The 18,027-nt window shown below is 46.0% G+C and overlaps 1 protein-coding gene across 1 annotated transcript; it reads left to right on the top strand.

The window, feature by feature from the left end:
• The first annotated feature begins 39 nt into the window (after nt 1-39).
• ZER1 (zyg-11 related cell cycle regulator) lies at nt 40-17,738 on the top strand. The gene is made up of 16 exons (XM_042878939.1): nt 40-135; nt 4,198-4,460; nt 5,294-5,444; nt 5,727-6,163; nt 7,562-7,738; nt 8,858-8,972; nt 9,422-9,568; nt 9,829-10,002; nt 10,671-10,886; nt 11,547-11,588; nt 11,922-12,041; nt 12,468-12,583; nt 12,940-13,128; nt 14,098-14,195; nt 14,563-14,665; nt 15,696-17,738. The coding sequence occupies exons 2-16, from the start codon at nt 4,303-4,305 to the stop codon at nt 15,751-15,753; spliced, it is 2,301 nt and encodes a 766-aa protein (XP_042734873.1). The 5' UTR covers nt 40-135; nt 4,198-4,302; the 3' UTR covers nt 15,754-17,738.
• Nucleotides 17,739-18,027: the final 289 nt, after the last annotated feature.

The raw sequence follows: 18,027 nt of genomic DNA on the forward strand, positions 1-18,027 counted from the left end.
GCGGAAGTGACGGAGGGGTTTGTTGACAGCGGAGGCCGAAGCGGGGGGAGCGGGGCCCGAGGAGGACGCGGAGCCGGGGAGAGCCCGGGACCACCGCCGGCCCCATCCGCCGCGCTGGGCGGGGCCTGGGCCCAGGTGAGTGCCACCGGTCCGCTCCCTCGGCCGGGCTCCGGGCGGCTGGGGGCGGCGCCGCCCCTCCGAGGAACCGCCGCTGCCGGCCCGAGCCCCGGCGGGACCGCGGGGACGGCGCGGTGACCTCTGGGCGCCCCGGGAGCGGCCGGGGCCCGCGGGGCTGCGCTCGGGACTGCGGCCGGCCGGGGGCCGTGGGGCCGCGCACCTCCTCTGCGGCCCCGGGGGATCGAACGTGGACGGGGAACGTTCGCTCGGCTGCTGCGAACAGCTCCGCTCCGTGTTCGGTTTCCGTGCCGGAAGGCAGCGGTGACATTTCTTGCACCCGTGGCGATTCCCGCACCGGTTGCGATGAGCCATTAATGAACCGAAGCGCGGCGGATCGCGGCGTGAGAGGCCAGCTGAGTGACAGTGCGGTTTTCCATCAGGACGTGACCCGTGCCACATTCTGCGTTTGCGTTAAATTGGTTCTTTTAAAGCCGTTCCTTGCGGTCGGGTCACATCCACACGCGTCGTTTGTCCTCTCCTTGGACCAATCGCTGGTGCTGGAAGCTTTGCCAATCGCGTTTGTGGCAACATGAGCGTTGTGCCGCTGGCACGAAGCCACAGTGAGTCAGGCTTGGAGAGAGACCGAGAGAGAAGATGGTCTGAAGTTCAAGGTAGAGATTGGCACGGGCAGCCCCAGAGCAGCGCCAATCCTCGTGTGCCAGCGCTGCCAGAAGTGCCCTAACGCTGCAAACGTAGCCTGCAAAGAAGCAGCAGTTGCCAAAGAAGTTGCCTGGATCTGCGAGGCTGCTGATGGGGGAGTGAAGCTGCGTGTCTCAGCGCTGCAGTTTCCTTTGGGTGCTGGGAGGGTGCTGTTACTCCACAGAAGGCTGCAGGAGGGTACATGGGGTTTTGTATGCCTGCTTCGAGGTGCTCCGTTCCTCTGTGTGCTAAAATGAAAGCAAAACCACACAGAAAAATGAACTGGAAAGAAGATGCAGCTGCATTTCTAACTTTTTGATTCCCGCACTTGAACTTTTTTTGCATCTTTTACTTGGCCATACAGAAACACGTGTGCAGTAGGTAGCTTATTGCCCGTCACTGGGAAGCATGGTGACAGGCTGCAGGGCAAGCAGCTTGCTGATGTACTGCCTGCAGAAAGCTGCCCGAGGATAGTGATTAGGCAAATGCTAATGATTTGTCAGCATCTCTATCTTGTTTATTTTTATCAACAAAGCACACAGAGCTTATAGCTAGGGACGATATTGATCAGTGCAGCTGTTGACTTCATTACTTCCCTGCCCACATCGTGTCTCGAGGCTGGTTAGAAGAGGAAGGGAGCAACCTGTACAAAAGGACCACGGTCACAGCTGCAGCTTGGGTGCTTCTCAGATGTGCACAATAAATCACGAGGATGAATGTTTTTCTCTGTGGACTACATTCCAATGTCGGATTTTGTTGGTAGAGTGCTGGGAGCTCAGAATTTGAAGTGCAGCTGATTTCTCCAGGGCTGGGATCAACATCGTGCTGCTTGCAAGGGAGGGTTGTTAGAGCAGCAGGACGCCAGTCCTTGCCCTCTCTAAGCTGCTTGGACAAATCCCAAGCACTGGTCCTGTCAGCAGCACGTAATAATAAATTGTTACTGAGAATTTAGAATTTGGTTTAGTTCTCTGTCCAGAAGCAGTAAAAAATGGTAGAAGGCTGGCTCCAGTCCTGCTGTCTGATGGCATGGGTGGACTGGTAGGGATAGCAGAACGTGTTTCCCTCCTGGCTCAGATCTTCCTGTTGATCTGGCCTTTCTGGAAAGATTCTCTCAAGGAAGCTTCAGGCAAAATACATTCTGGAGGTGAAGCACTTGCATCTCTGAAGCAGACGCCATGCAGAGTGCAGGACAAGCTTCCTCCCACATGCATCCTCTTAGGCAGGATCTCACTGCTAGCAAGGCAGTGCTCTGCTCTCAGTTGCCCATGTATTCCTTGGATTTCTCTTCTGCCAACTATAGAGGAGGGAGCTGTTGATTATGGATTTGTTTCTCTTTTAGAACAAAGCTTACACATTTTCATTGTTTGTACCATGCACATCTCAAAAGTCTCCACATTACCACAGCACCCGTAAGAAGTCGTAGTAGTGCTGTTAGATCCAGGCTCAGCAATGCAGGGAGGTTACCTTTTAGACTTTTTTGGATCAGCACATTAAGTACATTTTTGTGATTGCTGAGTTTTTATTCATTTTCTCCTCTGCTGTTGCTTGGAGACCTTTTCCTTCTTGAGCCAAAACCAGAGGACCTGCCTGAGATCACACTGAAAAGGCTGTGAAAGTTCTAGGTCAGAACACAGCAGGTCAGGAATTTGGGATTTAAACATGATTCTTACAGTTATTTACAGGTACAGTTCCCAGAAGTGTTATGGGAAGGAGAAATTACTGATCCAAGTGAAACCAGGTTCTGTCCTGGGTTTGTCCGCTTACACTGGAGCAAGATTTGGCCCAGGGAGACACGGGCTGGGGTTGGTGTACCCCAGGAATGATGCAGCACTGCAGTTCCTCCTGCTACGCAAGAAGTAGCTCTGCTCATCCCATTTGCTTCTTGAGAGGCTCCTTTCTGTCTCGGGTTTATTCCTTGGTCGAGTCTTTGTCCCTGGCACTAAAGCATGCTCTTAAATAAAGAATTAATGAGACACGAAAGGAAGAAAAGAGCTTCGATTCACAACTCGTGCAGCATAAGGAGGCACCAGAAGGCTGGGAGCACGGGCTGCCAGGCAGGCTCAGTCACAACTGTGTCCTGTTTCCCGCAGAGACCATGTGGTGCCTGCATCTGAAAGGTTACCTCATCCTCAGCTTTGGCTGATCCTTCATCCTGGTGGCACAACCCGGACGGCGGCCGAACGGAACATCTGGAAGGGGAGGGAGGGTGCCTGAGTCACCAGGAGTGCCCTTGGGGTTAGTGCTTGAGGCAAGGAAACTGAGTTAAATGCTGAGAGTGCAGGAAAGAAAGGAGAGCATCTCTGGCTTTCTAAAGACAAACACCTTGATCTTTGCAGCTGCAAGAGAATTAACAGACATTTTGCAATAGTTTCCCCAGCTATGCTGCACAGAAGAATAACTGACTCCATAGCACCGATGTCCTCAGTACAGCAGGAACTTACCTATTGAAAAGACACAGATTTCATCTCACAAATAAACATTTCAATGCAATTTGTGTGTGCTTGTGGAAATATGTTGAAGGGTTCACATTAAGGTTGCTTCTAATCTGATTTGGCCCTGTAAAAGTGAAATGGTTTTCAGTCATTTCTCCTAAACACCCTCAGTGCACTCAGCTAGTTCTGCTTCAGTGCCAGTGAGCAAGCCTGAAAGCCAGAGCTATGAGATTTTTGAAATAAGGAAACAAACAGGACTAGCTTCCCCTAACTATCTGCCTCACTATCCTCATTTGTTTGGTAGTAAAAACCAAGGAGGGCAGAAGCCCCTTGCTTTTTTCCATGTTGGTCACTCATACTTTTTATGACAGAATTTGGAATGTTTTAGTGAGTTCAGCTGCCTGCACAGTGTCCAGCATCCCCTCTGGTTTCTGATCCACTTCATGGTCTAGTTCAAACACTTGCATGGAGCTTCTGGCTTGGAGCTGCAGAGAAACATCCAGCTTGAACATTAAACTTCACTTGAAATGGCAGCAAACAATTACAGACACAAGGTTTGGGGTCACCAGATCCCACTGGGGCTATGCAAAAGGATCTTCCCAGCTGTACCTTCTCTGGTGGTTTGTTCAACCCACTCTGAAGGAAACCAAGCAATGTGGTTTCCACCACTTCCCCTTCAGAAGCCCTTTGTCAGCCAGATAACTTCTGCACTGAGGAAACATGTTAGGAAATGAGGCTATACAGCAAGAAAATGTTTCACATTAACTCATTCCCCCAGTGAGGGAATTTAGTGCACAGCCCCAGAGGGACAAACCACTGCAGGTTCTTCAGAGGTCAGCAAGTGGCAGGCTGTAACTGGAACTATTGACATCCTGCTGGTACAATAGCTGTGCAGCATGCTTTCCAATGTGCCTTTCTTAACGAATCCTTTTTTCTCCTCCACTTATAGCTGCCCTGATGTCCCTGTAAATTCATCCTGGAATTTCATTTGAGGAAAGGATCTTCTGAATCAAAAGCTTCCTTCTGTTTTCCCCTCCCCACTGCTTCCCTGAAGATGGCATCCGACAGCCCGGAGTCACTCATGACCTTGTGCACAGATTTCTGCCTTCGCAACTTGGAGGGGACTCTGTGCTACTTACTGGACAATGAAACTCTCCGGCTCCATCCTGACATCTTCTTGCCAAGCGAGATCTGTGACAAACTCGTCAACGAGTACGTCTGGGCCTATGGAGGAGCTCCTCTGGTTTGGATGGGAGCTGGGAGCTTGGGAAGGGGGAATCATAGCTTTCTAAAAAAGTGATGGAAAGGATACAAGGAAAAAAATGGGAGGAATTCATAGGCCTGGTTTGGTTGTTTTGTTTTGTTTTGTTTTTTTTCTGGTGAGCCTCATATTGGAAATAAGGATTTGCATGAACTCCAGAAGGAATTGTCCCCTGGGAGTTATTGTATCCCAGCAGTCACCATTTCCATATATGTAAACCCTGAGTGAAATGAACAGTCCCTGCTTCTTCCAAGAACATCAGTAAGCAATAAAGGAGCCTCCCTGTTTCCCACCACTGAACCATTACAACTCTCTCTCAAACCAGAAAAGTAAGAGTACAAAGAGCTAACAGATGTCGCATTTTAAGGCTGCTGCTCCCATAGCTTCACAAGGCAACCTGTTTCCAGGGCTTTATCATTTGGCTATTAGTTTCCCTTGGCTGAACCCTTGCTTATGATGTCTGGCAGAAAACTGCCAAGCTAATTTTTTGAAAATGAAAAATCAAGTTAATAGCTTTAAACAGCACGGAAAAAAAATAGTTCTAGAGTCTGTGCTTGGCAGAATCCAGTTTACTCAGAAATACATGTGACCTTGCACAAATCATTGCCTTAGATTTTCCTAAGGACTGTTAGTTTTGCAGAGGAAGAGCGAATAGCCCAGCCTCCAGGAGGAAGTCTGTGCACATGCACTCGGTAACATCTTGTCAGAGCCAGGAAAGGTGCCAGAGCTGTAACTGAGCCTTTGTCTTCTGTTGTGCTGTGCTAACACCATTGCCTCAATACAGGTATGTGGAATTGGTGAAGACAGACAGCATCTTTGAACCCCATGAAAGCTTCTTCACCCTCTTCTCAGATCCACGGAGCACCAGGCTAGCTCGGATCCACTTGCGGGAACAGATCGTGCAGGACCAGGATCTGGAGGCCATCAGGAAGCAGGTGGCATTGCAGTGACTGCCTCCAGCTGCCACTTCGCATGGCAGCACTGTTGCATGGGGACCAGCTAGAATCCCAGAAATCCCAAGATTCCACACAGGTTTCTCTGGGAGAAACTCAGCATCCCCTTCCTCAGCTCCTAAAGCTGCTGTAAGGAATGGGGTGGGGGTACTGGTCAAGTTTGGTGGTACAGGTTCTCAAGCTGTCCCTGAGAGGTGTTGTAGGGAGCAGGGTGGGCATTCCGCCTTTGAAATTCTTGTAACTGTTCCATTTCCCATCTTCCAGGATCTTGTTGAGCTCTACCTGACTAACTGCGAGAAGCTGACGGCCAAGAGTCTGCAAACTTTGGTGAGCTTCAGCCACACGCTTATTTCCCTTAGCCTCTTTGGATGCTGCAATATCTTCTATGAGGAAGAGAACCCCGGAGGCTGTGAAGATGACTGCTTGGTGAACCCCACTCGCCAGGTTTTGGTCAAGGACTTCACTTTTGAAGGCTTTAGCCGCTTGCGCTTCCTGAATCTGGGCCGCTTGATTGAAGGGGTCAACGTAGAGACATTGCTTCGGCCTTTGACCTCCCTTGCTGCTCTTGACCTCTCTGGGATCCAGCTGAATGATGTGGGATTTCTGACACAGTGGAAGGACAGTCTGGTTTCCTTAGTGCTTTACAACATGGACCTTTCAGAGGAGCACATCCAAGTGATTGCACAGCTTCACAAGCTCAGGTCAGCAGATGTCTTCTTCCTTATTTGTCTTTATCCCACTGATAGGAACCATGCAGGTTTATTAGAATGGGATATGTGCCTTTTCATGGACAGCCATCCACTGCTGGCTTCAGCTTATAAACATTCCCATGAACAGGCTCGTTCACCGACTCACTGCTCGTCTGACATGGTTAAAGCCAGACTGGGTTTTGTTTGCAAAAATAGTAAATACACACACAAAGAAAGAGCTTCCCTTCTCCCCTTCCCCCCCAAACAAACAAACAAAAAAAACCCAGCAGAACTCCCAAGAGATGACAAAAAAAATGGCTGTAGATGTACACAGGTACTAGGATAGTGGTAATCATACTGAAATTCGGTCCTTCAAAACAATTGTTAAACAGGAACACCCAGACTTTGCTCTGAGGTAGAACCACAACAAACTCTCAGCTCAGAGCATCTACTCATTGCACGCTGTGTAAGTGCACTGCTTGTGGATGGTGCAGTCAAGGAACAAAACAGTGCAAAGAAATGGCTGACAGCACTGACAGCAAAATGGCTTCCTGACATGGAATTGAGACAGTCGTTGTTCAGACTGCACAGTGGTATCAGAAAAAGGATCCAGAACTTTCTCACCCAAAAAGAAAGGGGTACCACGTTAATGTACGACCCCGGAGTCTCAGCCAAGCTTCTGGGTAACACTGACTAAATCCAAGTGACTTTAACTGCTGGTGAGCTGCAGTGAAACTTGGTCTATAATATGTAGAAGATACTTTTGTACGTATGATGTTGGTTTCTGTCTTAGGCAGTTTAGTTTCTCCTGAAGGATCTTTTCTTGGCAGACAAGCAGGCCCTGTCCTGTAAGGGACATTTGCACATTATAGCCAATGAGATTGTCCCACAACTTCCTCAGCTCCAGGGGTTTCCCCAGAGCTTAAGCATTTAAATATCTGAAGGTAAATGAAATAATTAAGAGAATAATAGCCTGGGGTGGAAAAAAAAAAAAAAAAAAGAGATCGGGAATGCAGACAAAAACTTGTGTCAGTTAATTTGTGGGATGAAGCAACAGATATTTCTGGGAATGCAAAGATCCTCTAGTGCATCTCAGTCACCAGGCAGAAATGCTCAGGTGGGCGCTTTGATGGAGCTTGGGAAAGGCAGTTCCTGAGCCTAGAGCAATTTCCTTTGTGATGGCACAGCCAAATGACTCGTGCTCCATTTTAAGTAGACCTCCACTAGATATGTGTGCTTCTGGTAGACACAAGGCCAGATCCTGCTGCCTGATCCTACAGAACCACATTCCTGTATCTTAGGAAGGAAATAACAATCACCACCACAGTCTGCTTGTCATTTTCCCCTGGCACAGCCACAGAAACCCCGCTGATGCTTTCCAGGCTCTGAGCTGCTCTCTGTCATTTGCAGACACTTGGATATCTCTCGAGACCATCTGTCCAGTTACTATAAATTCAAGCTGACCCGTCGGGTTCTAAACCTGTTTGTGGAAAACTTGGTAAACCTGACCTCGCTCGATATCTCAGGGCACACTATGCTGGAGAACTGCACTATCCCAAACATGGAAGAGAAGATGGGCCAGACAAGGTAAGGAAACAGCAATTACTGAGGTCTGCTTGGATTAGCTAGATGGGTCAGAGATGAATTACAAACTGTTCCCACTTTTGGGCTTCCAAATTCTGTGGGCCTAATTGATAGTAAAAAGCAAGATACAACTGTTGCTGGTTCTCGATGCTGAAGTCTAGAGTGGGAATCAGCTGTGATTTTTGTGAGTGACACAGGTAAGGACACGTTAGTACTAACAAAGATTTGTTCTGCCTAGCTTACATACATCTCTACATTCCACATAGATTCTTCCAGAGGTCTCTCGCAGTGGTTTATATATCCAGAGCCCTTTACACATTTCCTACAAAAACACATAAAATACTGACTGAAATTAGGCCCTTCTGAGACAGGAGGTTTTATACACTCAGTCAAGACATCAGTGTTCATAGGATGACTGAGTGCTTTAGAAACTTAAAATCTAAAGGCAGATTTTCAGATCTGACCTGAATGCTGCACAGACCAACTTTTGAAAATCTTGGTGCACCTCAGTAGGACAGACCTGGAGGAGTGGCTTTCCAGGTCAGCCAAGAACTCTGCCCTCCTGTTCACTAAGCACTTACTGGACAAAAGCAAACAAATGAGACAGTACTGTCTTCTTCACAAAGTTGGTTTTATATACATATATATATATATATATGCACACACCAAGAGCATATATATATTATATATAGGCTCTTGGTCAATAAGGGACATGGCAGCAATAAAAGAAGTGTTCTTGCATGATCACAGAAGCAGACTAGCATGTTTATCAGATGATACACCATCAAGTTTGCAAATAGTTTAGATCAGTGAAATCCACATTCCTAAGAAGTCTTTGCCCTAGCTTGTTACATTTCCAGGACAAATTCTGTCCAGGAAAGCTGCATCATCAATTCTTACTGCTGTTTTAATTCCTCAGTGTGTTTAGCCTTTTGCTCAGGTTCACCTGGGACTCATCATGCCTGTTTAGGTTTAGGAGAAGCTGGTTGGTGCACAACTGAAATATAGATATTATCACTCTAGTTACAGAGCAGTACAGACAAAGTGAGCAGAGAACAAGCAGCTGTCTCTGTGGCCTGGAGAAGCAGGGTACCAACATGACTCACCTCTTTCTTTCCTCAGCATTGAGCCAGCAAAGAGCAGCATTGCTCCCTTCCGGGGTTTGAAACGACCACTCCAATTCCTGGGCCTTTTTGAAACATCTCTCTGCCGCCTGACGCATATTCCAGCCTATAAGGTAACGAGGGTGTCAGAATGTTGGTAGTAGTTCAGAGATCTGCCTGCTAATAGAGAGGAGTTCTTAGGGTTTTGTGTGTGACAATTTAGCTCTCACCTTTCAGTAGCTACTTGATAATGCAGGAGGGCGGTCAGAAGGCAAGACCCACACCCCACACAGCTCTTACAAGTGCTAAAGAAACCAAAACAACAACAGAAAACGCCTCTTAGAGAAGGGCCTGAAGAAATCATCCTGACTGAAGGACCAGGGTGTCTGTGACTACCAGAGATAGCATTTTGTGTCCTTCTGGGCTGAGAAGTGACTCGCCTTCTTTGCTCCCATCATGGGCCTAATCCTACAACAGGACAGAGGACAGTTGTACCCTCTGACCTTTCAGACCTACCCTGGAGTTCTCACACCAGCTTGCTTTCTTCATTCTTTCTTCCCTGTCTCTTGTTCCTCCATGCCAGGTGAGTGGAGACAAGAATGAAGAGCAAGTTCTGAACGCTATCGAGGCTTACACTGAACACCGGCCAGAAATCACTTCTCGTGCCATCAACCTCCTTTTTGACATCGCCCGTATTGAGCGTTGCAGCCAGCTGCTGCGAGCTCTCCAGGTAAGCATCACGTGAGCATTTAACTCACACTTACAAGGGAAATTTCACAGTCCCAGCCTTTTCTTCACCCTGAGACGCCACATAATTCTGGAGAAAGTTCCAGTAGAATGGTAGAACTAAGTACCTTCACCTCATGAGCATCTTCCTGCAACACCTGAGCTGTGCATTCCTTGTAGCCTTTGCCACACACATCCATAACCATCACTCCAAGACTCCACAGCAAGTCAGTGGCACTGAAACTTCACGTTCTTTCCTTGCAGCTGGTGATCACAGCCCTCAAGTGCCACAAGGATGACAAAAACATCCAGGTGACAGGCAGTGCTGCACTGTTTTACCTGACCAACTCCGAGTACCGCATGGAGCAGAGCATAAAGCTGCGACGCCAGGTCATCCAGGTGGTGCTGAATGGCATGGAGTCCTACCAGGAAGTCACAGTAAGAGCTGCCCAGCTTGCTTTGGCTCCCATAGTTCTCCTTCCCCGTGTTACATCTTTAGCTTGGTGTTAGGATTTGCGTTTTCTAAGCCTCCAATACATGAGCTGAGGCAGGCATCAGAGAACCTATTGCCCAGATCTGCTTTTTGTCTTCACTCAGGTGTTAGGGATTACACACAAGGTGCTCCTTATCCCTGTGATGTTCTCCAGAACCAGGAGAAATAAGTGATAATAGCAAGGCACCTTTTTAGCTGATGTTAGTGGTCAAAAAATGTATAACCCACAGCATAGATGTCCAGCACAGACTATGAGTTGAAAATGGTGAGGGTGTTGGGGGCATTTAGTCAACAGAAAGAAACAGTATGCCAATGCACTGTCATCAGAAGTGCTGACACTGGGCTACAGCAAGTGACTTCTGAATAGAAAGCTGATAGACAGTGAAGAACTGGCTTAGAAAGTGACACGTACTGGATGATTGGGTGGCCACTTGAGACCAGAGTGACAGTGAGGAAGAAATACCTACTGAGAGCTTAGCTAAAGCAGAGTTCTAGGGATGAGGGTAGCAAACTGTAGTGCTATGATTTCAGTACCAAGCAACAAGGGAACATGAGGTGGTTAGGTCATGTTTTCATAGCCACCTGGTGCAGCATTTGCTTCCTTATGACCCAGGTACAGCGGAACTGCTGCCTCACACTGTGCAACTTCAGCATTCCTGAGGAGCTGGAGTTCCAGTACCGCCGAGTAAATGAGCTGCTGCTGAACATCCTCAACCAGAGCCGGCAGGATGAGTCTATCCAGCGCATTGCCGTGCACCTCTGTAATGCTCTGGTCTGCCAGGTGGACAACGATCATAAAGAAGCTGTGGGCAAGATGGGTTTTGTCATGGTTGGTATGGTCCCAAGGTGTCTTCTTATCCTTAACCCAAGCTACCACCATTTCCTTGCAGCCATGCACCAAATGCATCCAGGCAGTGAACCAAGCTTACTGTATCATAGAAGGGAGCATCTGTCCCAGCAAGGCTAACCTATCCTGAACCCTGCCCCTCCATGTGGCATCTTTTACTGGCTTGCAAACACTAGAAGTCATGGTCTCAGAGACAGGCTGTCCATGAAAGCAGTGTGACCTGACACGTTCCATCTTCACTACACCATACAATTTCCAGAACTGGTAAAACCTTTTGACTATTTCCTTCTGCACCTCCCTGAGTTTGCATCAGATTTCCAACTTACATCAGTGCATATCTCACCCCTTTAAAAGAACTGCAGAGGCCGCTGCTTTGTTGCAGTTACACCACATTCCAAACTTTGACTGCAAACCCAGCAGTTCAGGGAGCGTGACATAGTTTAGCTCTGCAAATACTTGCAACACTGAACATAACCTGGTCCCACTGGTTTAGAGAAAGGTGTACTAGTTAGATACTCTGCAAAAGGTCAAAATTGCATACACTTACAGTTTGCTGTAGCCAGCTCTGCAGCAGCTGAACCTGTTGGTTTTAGCTCTGTGATTCTTGAACTGTTCTCACTATTCCTCTTCCTCTGCCCACAGACAATGCTAAAATTGATTCAGAAGAAGCTGGCTGATAAAACGGTGAGTGTTACCCACTAAAATGTATAAATAATATTTTCTTTACTCTGACTTGGACACGGAGATAGTCTGGAGTGCCAGCCCAGCTTCTCTACCTAACATGGGAAATCCCAGCTGGTGCTGCAGAATTTTCTGTCATAGTGGTGAGGGCTGAAGGGACAAACATAGCAGGGAGACAAAAATAGTTAAAAACAAAAACCCACTTGCAAACAAGTTGAAAGCAAATAACAAGATTTTCTTACCTCTGAAGTTATCTGGGGTGTTGTCAGAGATGAAGCAAGTATTTGGTTTGCACCGGGCTCTTACATTAGCAAAGCTGTTTCTTCATCCTTGCAGTGTGATCAGGTGATGGAGTTCTCATGGAGTGCCCTCTGGAACATTACTGATGAGACTCCTGACAACTGTGAGATGTTCCTCAACTACAGTGGTATGAAACTGTTCCTGGAGTGCTTGAAAGTAAGTATGGCTGGTTTCCTCTAGATGAATGCTGACATTAGCAGCAGAGATGAAAATAGCTAAGCTAACTCATAAGCAATACTTCCTATATTGCATAAATGGAAGAAAGTTGCATATTTCATTCTTTCTGTGATCCAACCACCCAACTAGAAGAACAGAGAAACTTAAACTCAGCACATCTTCCTTTTTCCTGTCTTATACACACTCCTCCTTAAGCAGGGCAGCAGTGAATGATAGGCCCTAGCCTGTGATGTTCTCATATCACACGTCTCTTGAATGCTAGAGATACCATTGGAAATCTACTAAAAAAACACTGATAGCTACCCAAAAATCCTCATCCTTTCTAGATGTGATTTCTCAATAGTTTCTCATTCCTGTTGCCACCATATCTCTGCTACTGTACAATCCTGTCTCTTGCTTTCTTAGGAGTTCCCAGAGAAACAGGAGCTGCACCGCAATATGTTGGGCCTCCTGGGCAATGTGGCTGAGGTCAGGGAACTCCGTCCACAGCTCATGACCTCCCAGTTCATCAGTGTGTTCAGGTGAGTGCCTAGCTAACAAACAGCTGGGCTGGGGCAGGAGGAGCACTCCGGAGCTCTGCTCCCACATCACCTGGAGACTGTTCAGCTTTTGATGCATCAGATTGGGTTTTTGGTCATTCAAAAAAAAGCTAAAAGGAAATAATAAGATACCTTAGTGAATGCATTGGATTGTAAGGGTTTGGTTGTGATGTTAATGCTGCTGAAAAGCTGCATCTCTGAAGGGCACAACTCCTGTTTCAGGCTGGAGATATTTTCTCAATAATCATCTCTGATGTAGATAAAAGATGTGATTGTTTTGGGAAGATGCTGAATAAGGTTATTCTGGCACCTCTAAACGATTTCTTCTCTCTCTGCAGCAATCTGCTAGAGAGCAAAGCAGATGGGATTGAGGTATCCTATAATGCCTGTGGGGTGCTCTCCCATATCATGTTTGATGGTCCGGAGGCTTGGGGTATTTGTGAGCCCCACCGAGAGGAAGTTGTAAAGAGGATGTGGGCAGCCATCCAGAGCTGGGATATCAACTCCAGAAGAAATATCAATTACAGGTGAGAAACAGAGGAGTTTGGCCCATTTACCCAGAGCCAGGATTGTCACAGAAAGCAAACACCAACAGATGAAAGAGATACAGCCAAGCATGGAGGCTCTGCTTAGAATGGAGGAGAAATCCTTAGGAATGTATTCTTCAGTGAGAGTTTCACATCTTCCTTTGAGTCAGGGTAGCATGTTACACAGGCTGCTAAAATTCGATACCTTGCCTGGCAATTCTTATGGGAGGAGCATGGGAACACAGCAGAATTTATCCTGCATGTTTCTGGTGGAATTGTGTAGTTCAGGAAACCCATGATCTGACTGGCTGGTGAGACTGACTAAATGATGTTCTCTGAGACTTCCATTCTTTGCACCTCTTCAATACTGCTTAATTCTGTAAGTCACACGCGTTGCCCTGCTTTCACTCTCCTTTGGAGAATATCTAGACAGAGTGTCCAGAAATCTCTGAATGGGTTAAAGCAGCTGGTGGCATCCTCCAAAGCTTTTCCTCTATAAGGGTATCAGGTATTCTGTTTTCCCATAGTGCTTGGCAGGGATCCCAAACAAATGGCATTCCAGTGCTTTTGCTACAGTATGCACATGCTATTGTCATAAGAAACAGAGCAGCTGTTGCATGTGAGCAGCTGGCATTGGATGGGTGTAATTTTGCTTTGGACCTTCTACAGAACTATCAGTGGTGCTGTTTCAGCTGTCATAAGAAAATAACTGACAGAGAATAGAAATCAGCTGACTTCTTTGCAGTTATTTATTTGGACAGCATGTTTATGCTGAAGTGGTAGGGCCTGTAAGCCTGCCAGTATTGCCATGTGACACAGACTTGCTCTTTGATGCCAGAATCTTTAGCATGCTAAAGGATTTACTGCTACGGTGTCTATGAACACAGAGTATGTATTGCTCTGAGTGACAAAGGTGCTGAAAGAAGCAGTTCTTGGATTTTTAACAACTTCTACAATATTTCTGTGCAGGTCATTTGAACCAATCCTTCGACTTCTTCCACAAGGGATCTCTCCTGTCAGCCAGCACTGGGCTACCTGGGCACTCTATAACTTGGTCTCTGTCTACCGTAAGTTTTAAAATCACATCCATTGCACTGCACAAGTTCACACAGTGGATCTAAGTTTCTTAGCAGAAAAACTGATCCCAGTTTAGCTATGTAGTTAGCAAGAGCCTTACCTGAATAATTTTGTAACGTCCAGGCAGCATAGCCAAGCAATAAACAACACGTCGTGTATAGGAAATTTCTTCAATGTTTAGATCCCTCTGGCCGTGCTCTTCTCAGTCATTTTGTACCTTGATTTTACAGTCAACCCTTAACAGGTTGGCTCCATAAAAAATTGAAGTTTTGTTATTTCTCCAACCCTCCCCTCCTGCCACTCCTTATACTGCTTTTGGAAAGGTTCACAAGAACTTGTCTTATTCTTTCCTTGCAGCTGACAAGTACTGCCCACTGCTGATCAAAGAAGGTGGGATTCCCCTTCTGAAGGACATGATTAAAATGGCCTCAGCACGGCAAGAGACCAAGGAAATGGCCTGGTAGGAAACTAATGCACTGTCATCAAACATTCAGTTTAACTTCAGTTTAGTTTCCTGTTCCCCTACATCAAGGAAAGCTACCAAAGAAAAGCTTGTGCTCTTTATGAGAGGTGAAATAAACACAAGCAGAGAGCAGGAAAAGGAAGATAGAAACAGAAGATTAGAGGTGTTTATACATTTGCAATAAGCACTGGTAATCAGTGGTTATGGATACCAGGCAAATAGGTTCTCTAAGTGGCAAGAAAGCTGCTTATTGCATCTCTTAACTTGATCGTCCCCAGTCATCACTATACTTCATACTTGAGGTGTGAACTCTGTCCAGAATATCAGTCTGTCAATGATAGAGCTGACTGCAGAGTTTAAATCAAAGGATTTTCAAAATATGGAGAGAGCCCATCACTTTTGTGAGCCTTCCCAGCTTACTGTGTGACCTTCCTTTGGAGTCATTCTTTCAGTTTTCAGACAGCTGCAGTTTCTAGTCACTGACAAACTGAGATCTGTAACTTCATATCTGCAGGATGAATATTAAAGAGAAATGTAGATCAGCTGGGAATATGTACCTTGTGGGTAGCAGGCATTCCCCACAGCTGAAGGGCTGCTCAATGCTGGAGGTGGTAGAAGCCTGCAGAAGACTGTCACAGGTTATGGAGATTACATATGGTGATGCAATAGTCCAAGAAAAATAAATGGAAAGAATAGAAAAAGCAAGGACAGGTAACAGTAGAGTGCATGGAAACCATTTGTATGCATGTGTTTTCTGATACAATTCAAAGTTATCTGACGATTGAGGCGTGGGGGTCATGAATGAATGATCTGGAGATATACTAATATGACTTGAAATTCCAAGAGGATGAAATTCCAAGCTCTTAAGCTGCTTGTGTGGAGTATAGTGGTTTTGATATCAATATTGGTTGATGTATATCAGAAGAGACTGACTGCTACAAACAGCAGTCCTTGTGTTACTGTCCCACAGCCATAACACGACAAGCATTAAACTAAACCTTCTTCCCTTGTCCTGTTTTATCCCTAGGAAAGTTATAGAGCACTGCAGTAACTTTAAGGAGGAGAACATGGACACTTCCAGATAGAGGCAATCATCTAATGCCTCTTGCCAGCACTGTATCCAGCTTCTCTCTAATTCACTGTACATAGTGAGGACTCTTTCTGACCAACTCGCCTGTTGGAAGGAAACTTTATGTGTGTGTGTGAGACCCTCAGTAGATGAAGGTGAACAGGGGAGGGAGGGAGGGACTTTTTGCACAACAAAACGCTTTCCTTAAATTAGTGGACTTTTTCGTTATGAAGTTTCAGATTGAAGTTCTGTGTGTATGATTTCTGTATAAAAAGAAAACAAAAAAAGACAATTACATTATGTATCTTTTAACCTTTTTTTTTTTTTTTTTTAGACCATACAGAGAGCCCCAAATGATCACGAGCTTGAAAACCCAGTTGTGTGATCACTAGTGTGACATTTTCCTTCCCACTTTTTAGAAAATTCCCTTTTGCTGTATTGCATGAGGTCCTGCAATGCAAGAACACCAGTCCTGAATCAGCACTGGCCACTCAGTGGGTTTACAGGCAGAAGTGAGTTAGTTATTTGCTCTGAAGGTTGGGGGACACATTACCAAGAAGTCAGAGCAAAAGAACTGAACTTTTTGGTAATGTTTTTAAGTAGAGGAAACGGGGAAAAATTATCTTTTAAGTCAATTCATTCTCTTAAGGGTTTTTTATGGTAGAGTCCTATTAATGGAAGCACTGCTAAATGTATGTGGTTCATTTGGAAGTAAGAGGTTCCTGTTAATGTCAGGAATTCTGTTTTGTCCCCTTTGGCAGTTCTGTAGGATCTGCCAGCCCACCTAGACTCATGTGGTCAGGGATGACCAGTAAAAGCAGTTACACATCCTTGGCAACGCAGAGCTTTTCCCTCTAAGGGAGCCTGTGCATAAAGGAACAAGGTTTGTTCACAAAGGGCTATACATCTTCATACCAGTTTTTTCAACACCTTTTTAGTTTTGTTCTGCTTCATGGAGAAGGGCTATAAATGCCAGAAAATGGCATCATAACCCCTACCAGGCCATGGGCCACGTGTGCAAGTCCCAGTAAATGACTGAAGCTCTTCTACCCTTCTTCAGCCTGCACTCAGTGGTAAAGTACCCTCACTGCAGCACAGATGCTGTCATTTGAGGTGCTAACATCTTCTTTAAGGCTGAGGAGTCTCTAGGAACCCTTTGGAATACCATCTCCTAAAACAGCACCTCTTGTTCCATCCCAACATCTTCCCCCTCTTCTGGCACTACTCTTATCCTACTGCTAGCACTACCCAGTGCAGTCCCACTCCCATCAGCAGATTCACTCCAATTTATATGGGTTAGGGGAGAGGAGAATCCGCACTAAGCTGGTCACAGAATCAGAGAATGGCCAGGGTTGGAAGGGACCTCAAAGATCATGAATCTCCAACCCCCTGGTCTTCACCTGTAAAACCCCAGGCCTACAGAGTCTTAAAAAGCCCAGGGCCAAAGGCTGCTTCACAGCCAGGCACTCAGCATCACGTTGTGCAGTTCATGCTCAGAGCCCCACCTGTCACAGTGCTTTCATAATTCACAGCTCTTCCCTTAAAAGTGGTTTTGAAAAGATTTTACATCTGCAGTGAGAGGAAACCGTGGCCATGTGTGTTAGGACAGGTCAGGCCTCTGGGATAGCACAGTAACCATTGCTGCTCTCTTCCCTCATTTACATTGCTTGCTGCTATGACTGAGGTTCTTCTGATGCTCAGAGTTAATGCTGTCATTACTGAGCACATTATGGACAGATCCTAGGGACACAAACTGACACTTTAAATGACAGAACACAGCTGCCCTGGAGGGGTTTACTTTTTTCTGCCAACACGGTGTTACCCAATGTCTTTTCTTCTCTCTTTTTAACCATGTCATGTTTTGATATTGTGAGATCTGTACTTTTTCTTTAAGTATTTTTCAAACTATATATATATTTTTGTGTCACTTTTGAATTGTTTTCATACAGTTTGAAAAACTTGACAAATTACACTTTTTTGTGGTTGTTTGATTGAAATGTATTTTTCTCTCTTTTATTCCTGTTCCCTAAGAATTTCTGTCCCTGCAAGCTTTGAGACAGAGATGTTTGTTTCATGGCCTTTTCTGTGTAATGCTTGCTAATCATTCTCCTAGATGCAAAACTAAGAGCAGCTGCATATAGTGCTGACCAGCCTCCACGCATTGCAGGAGCCAGGCTTTGCTCACATTATTCTCTATGCAGTGCTATCCTTTTGAAGTTGTCTCGTGACAGTGCCGACCCACTAGATTTTCTTCCTTTCTGATGTCCACTCAGTGAAGACTTCCACCACT

This window comes from Lagopus leucura, unplaced genomic scaffold (assembly GCF_019238085.1).
Source record: "Lagopus leucura isolate 7727_CA_CO unplaced genomic scaffold, USGS_WTPT01 Super-Scaffold_100022, whole genome shotgun sequence".
Classification (NCBI taxonomy): Eukaryota; Metazoa; Chordata; class Aves; order Galliformes; family Phasianidae; genus Lagopus; species Lagopus leucura.

Coding starts and splice junctions, on each gene's coding strand:
- ZER1 (XM_042878939.1), top strand. CDS start 4,303: ATGGCATCCGACAGCCCGGAGTCACTCATGACCTTGTGCACAGATTTC. Junction 4,461..5,293: donor TGTGACAAACTCGTCAACGA/GTACGTCTGGGC, acceptor GCCTCAATACAG/GTATGTGGAATTGGTGAAGA. Junction 7,739..8,857: donor GAGAAGATGGGCCAGACAAG/GTAAGGAAACAG, acceptor TTCTTTCCTCAG/CATTGAGCCAGCAAAGAGCA.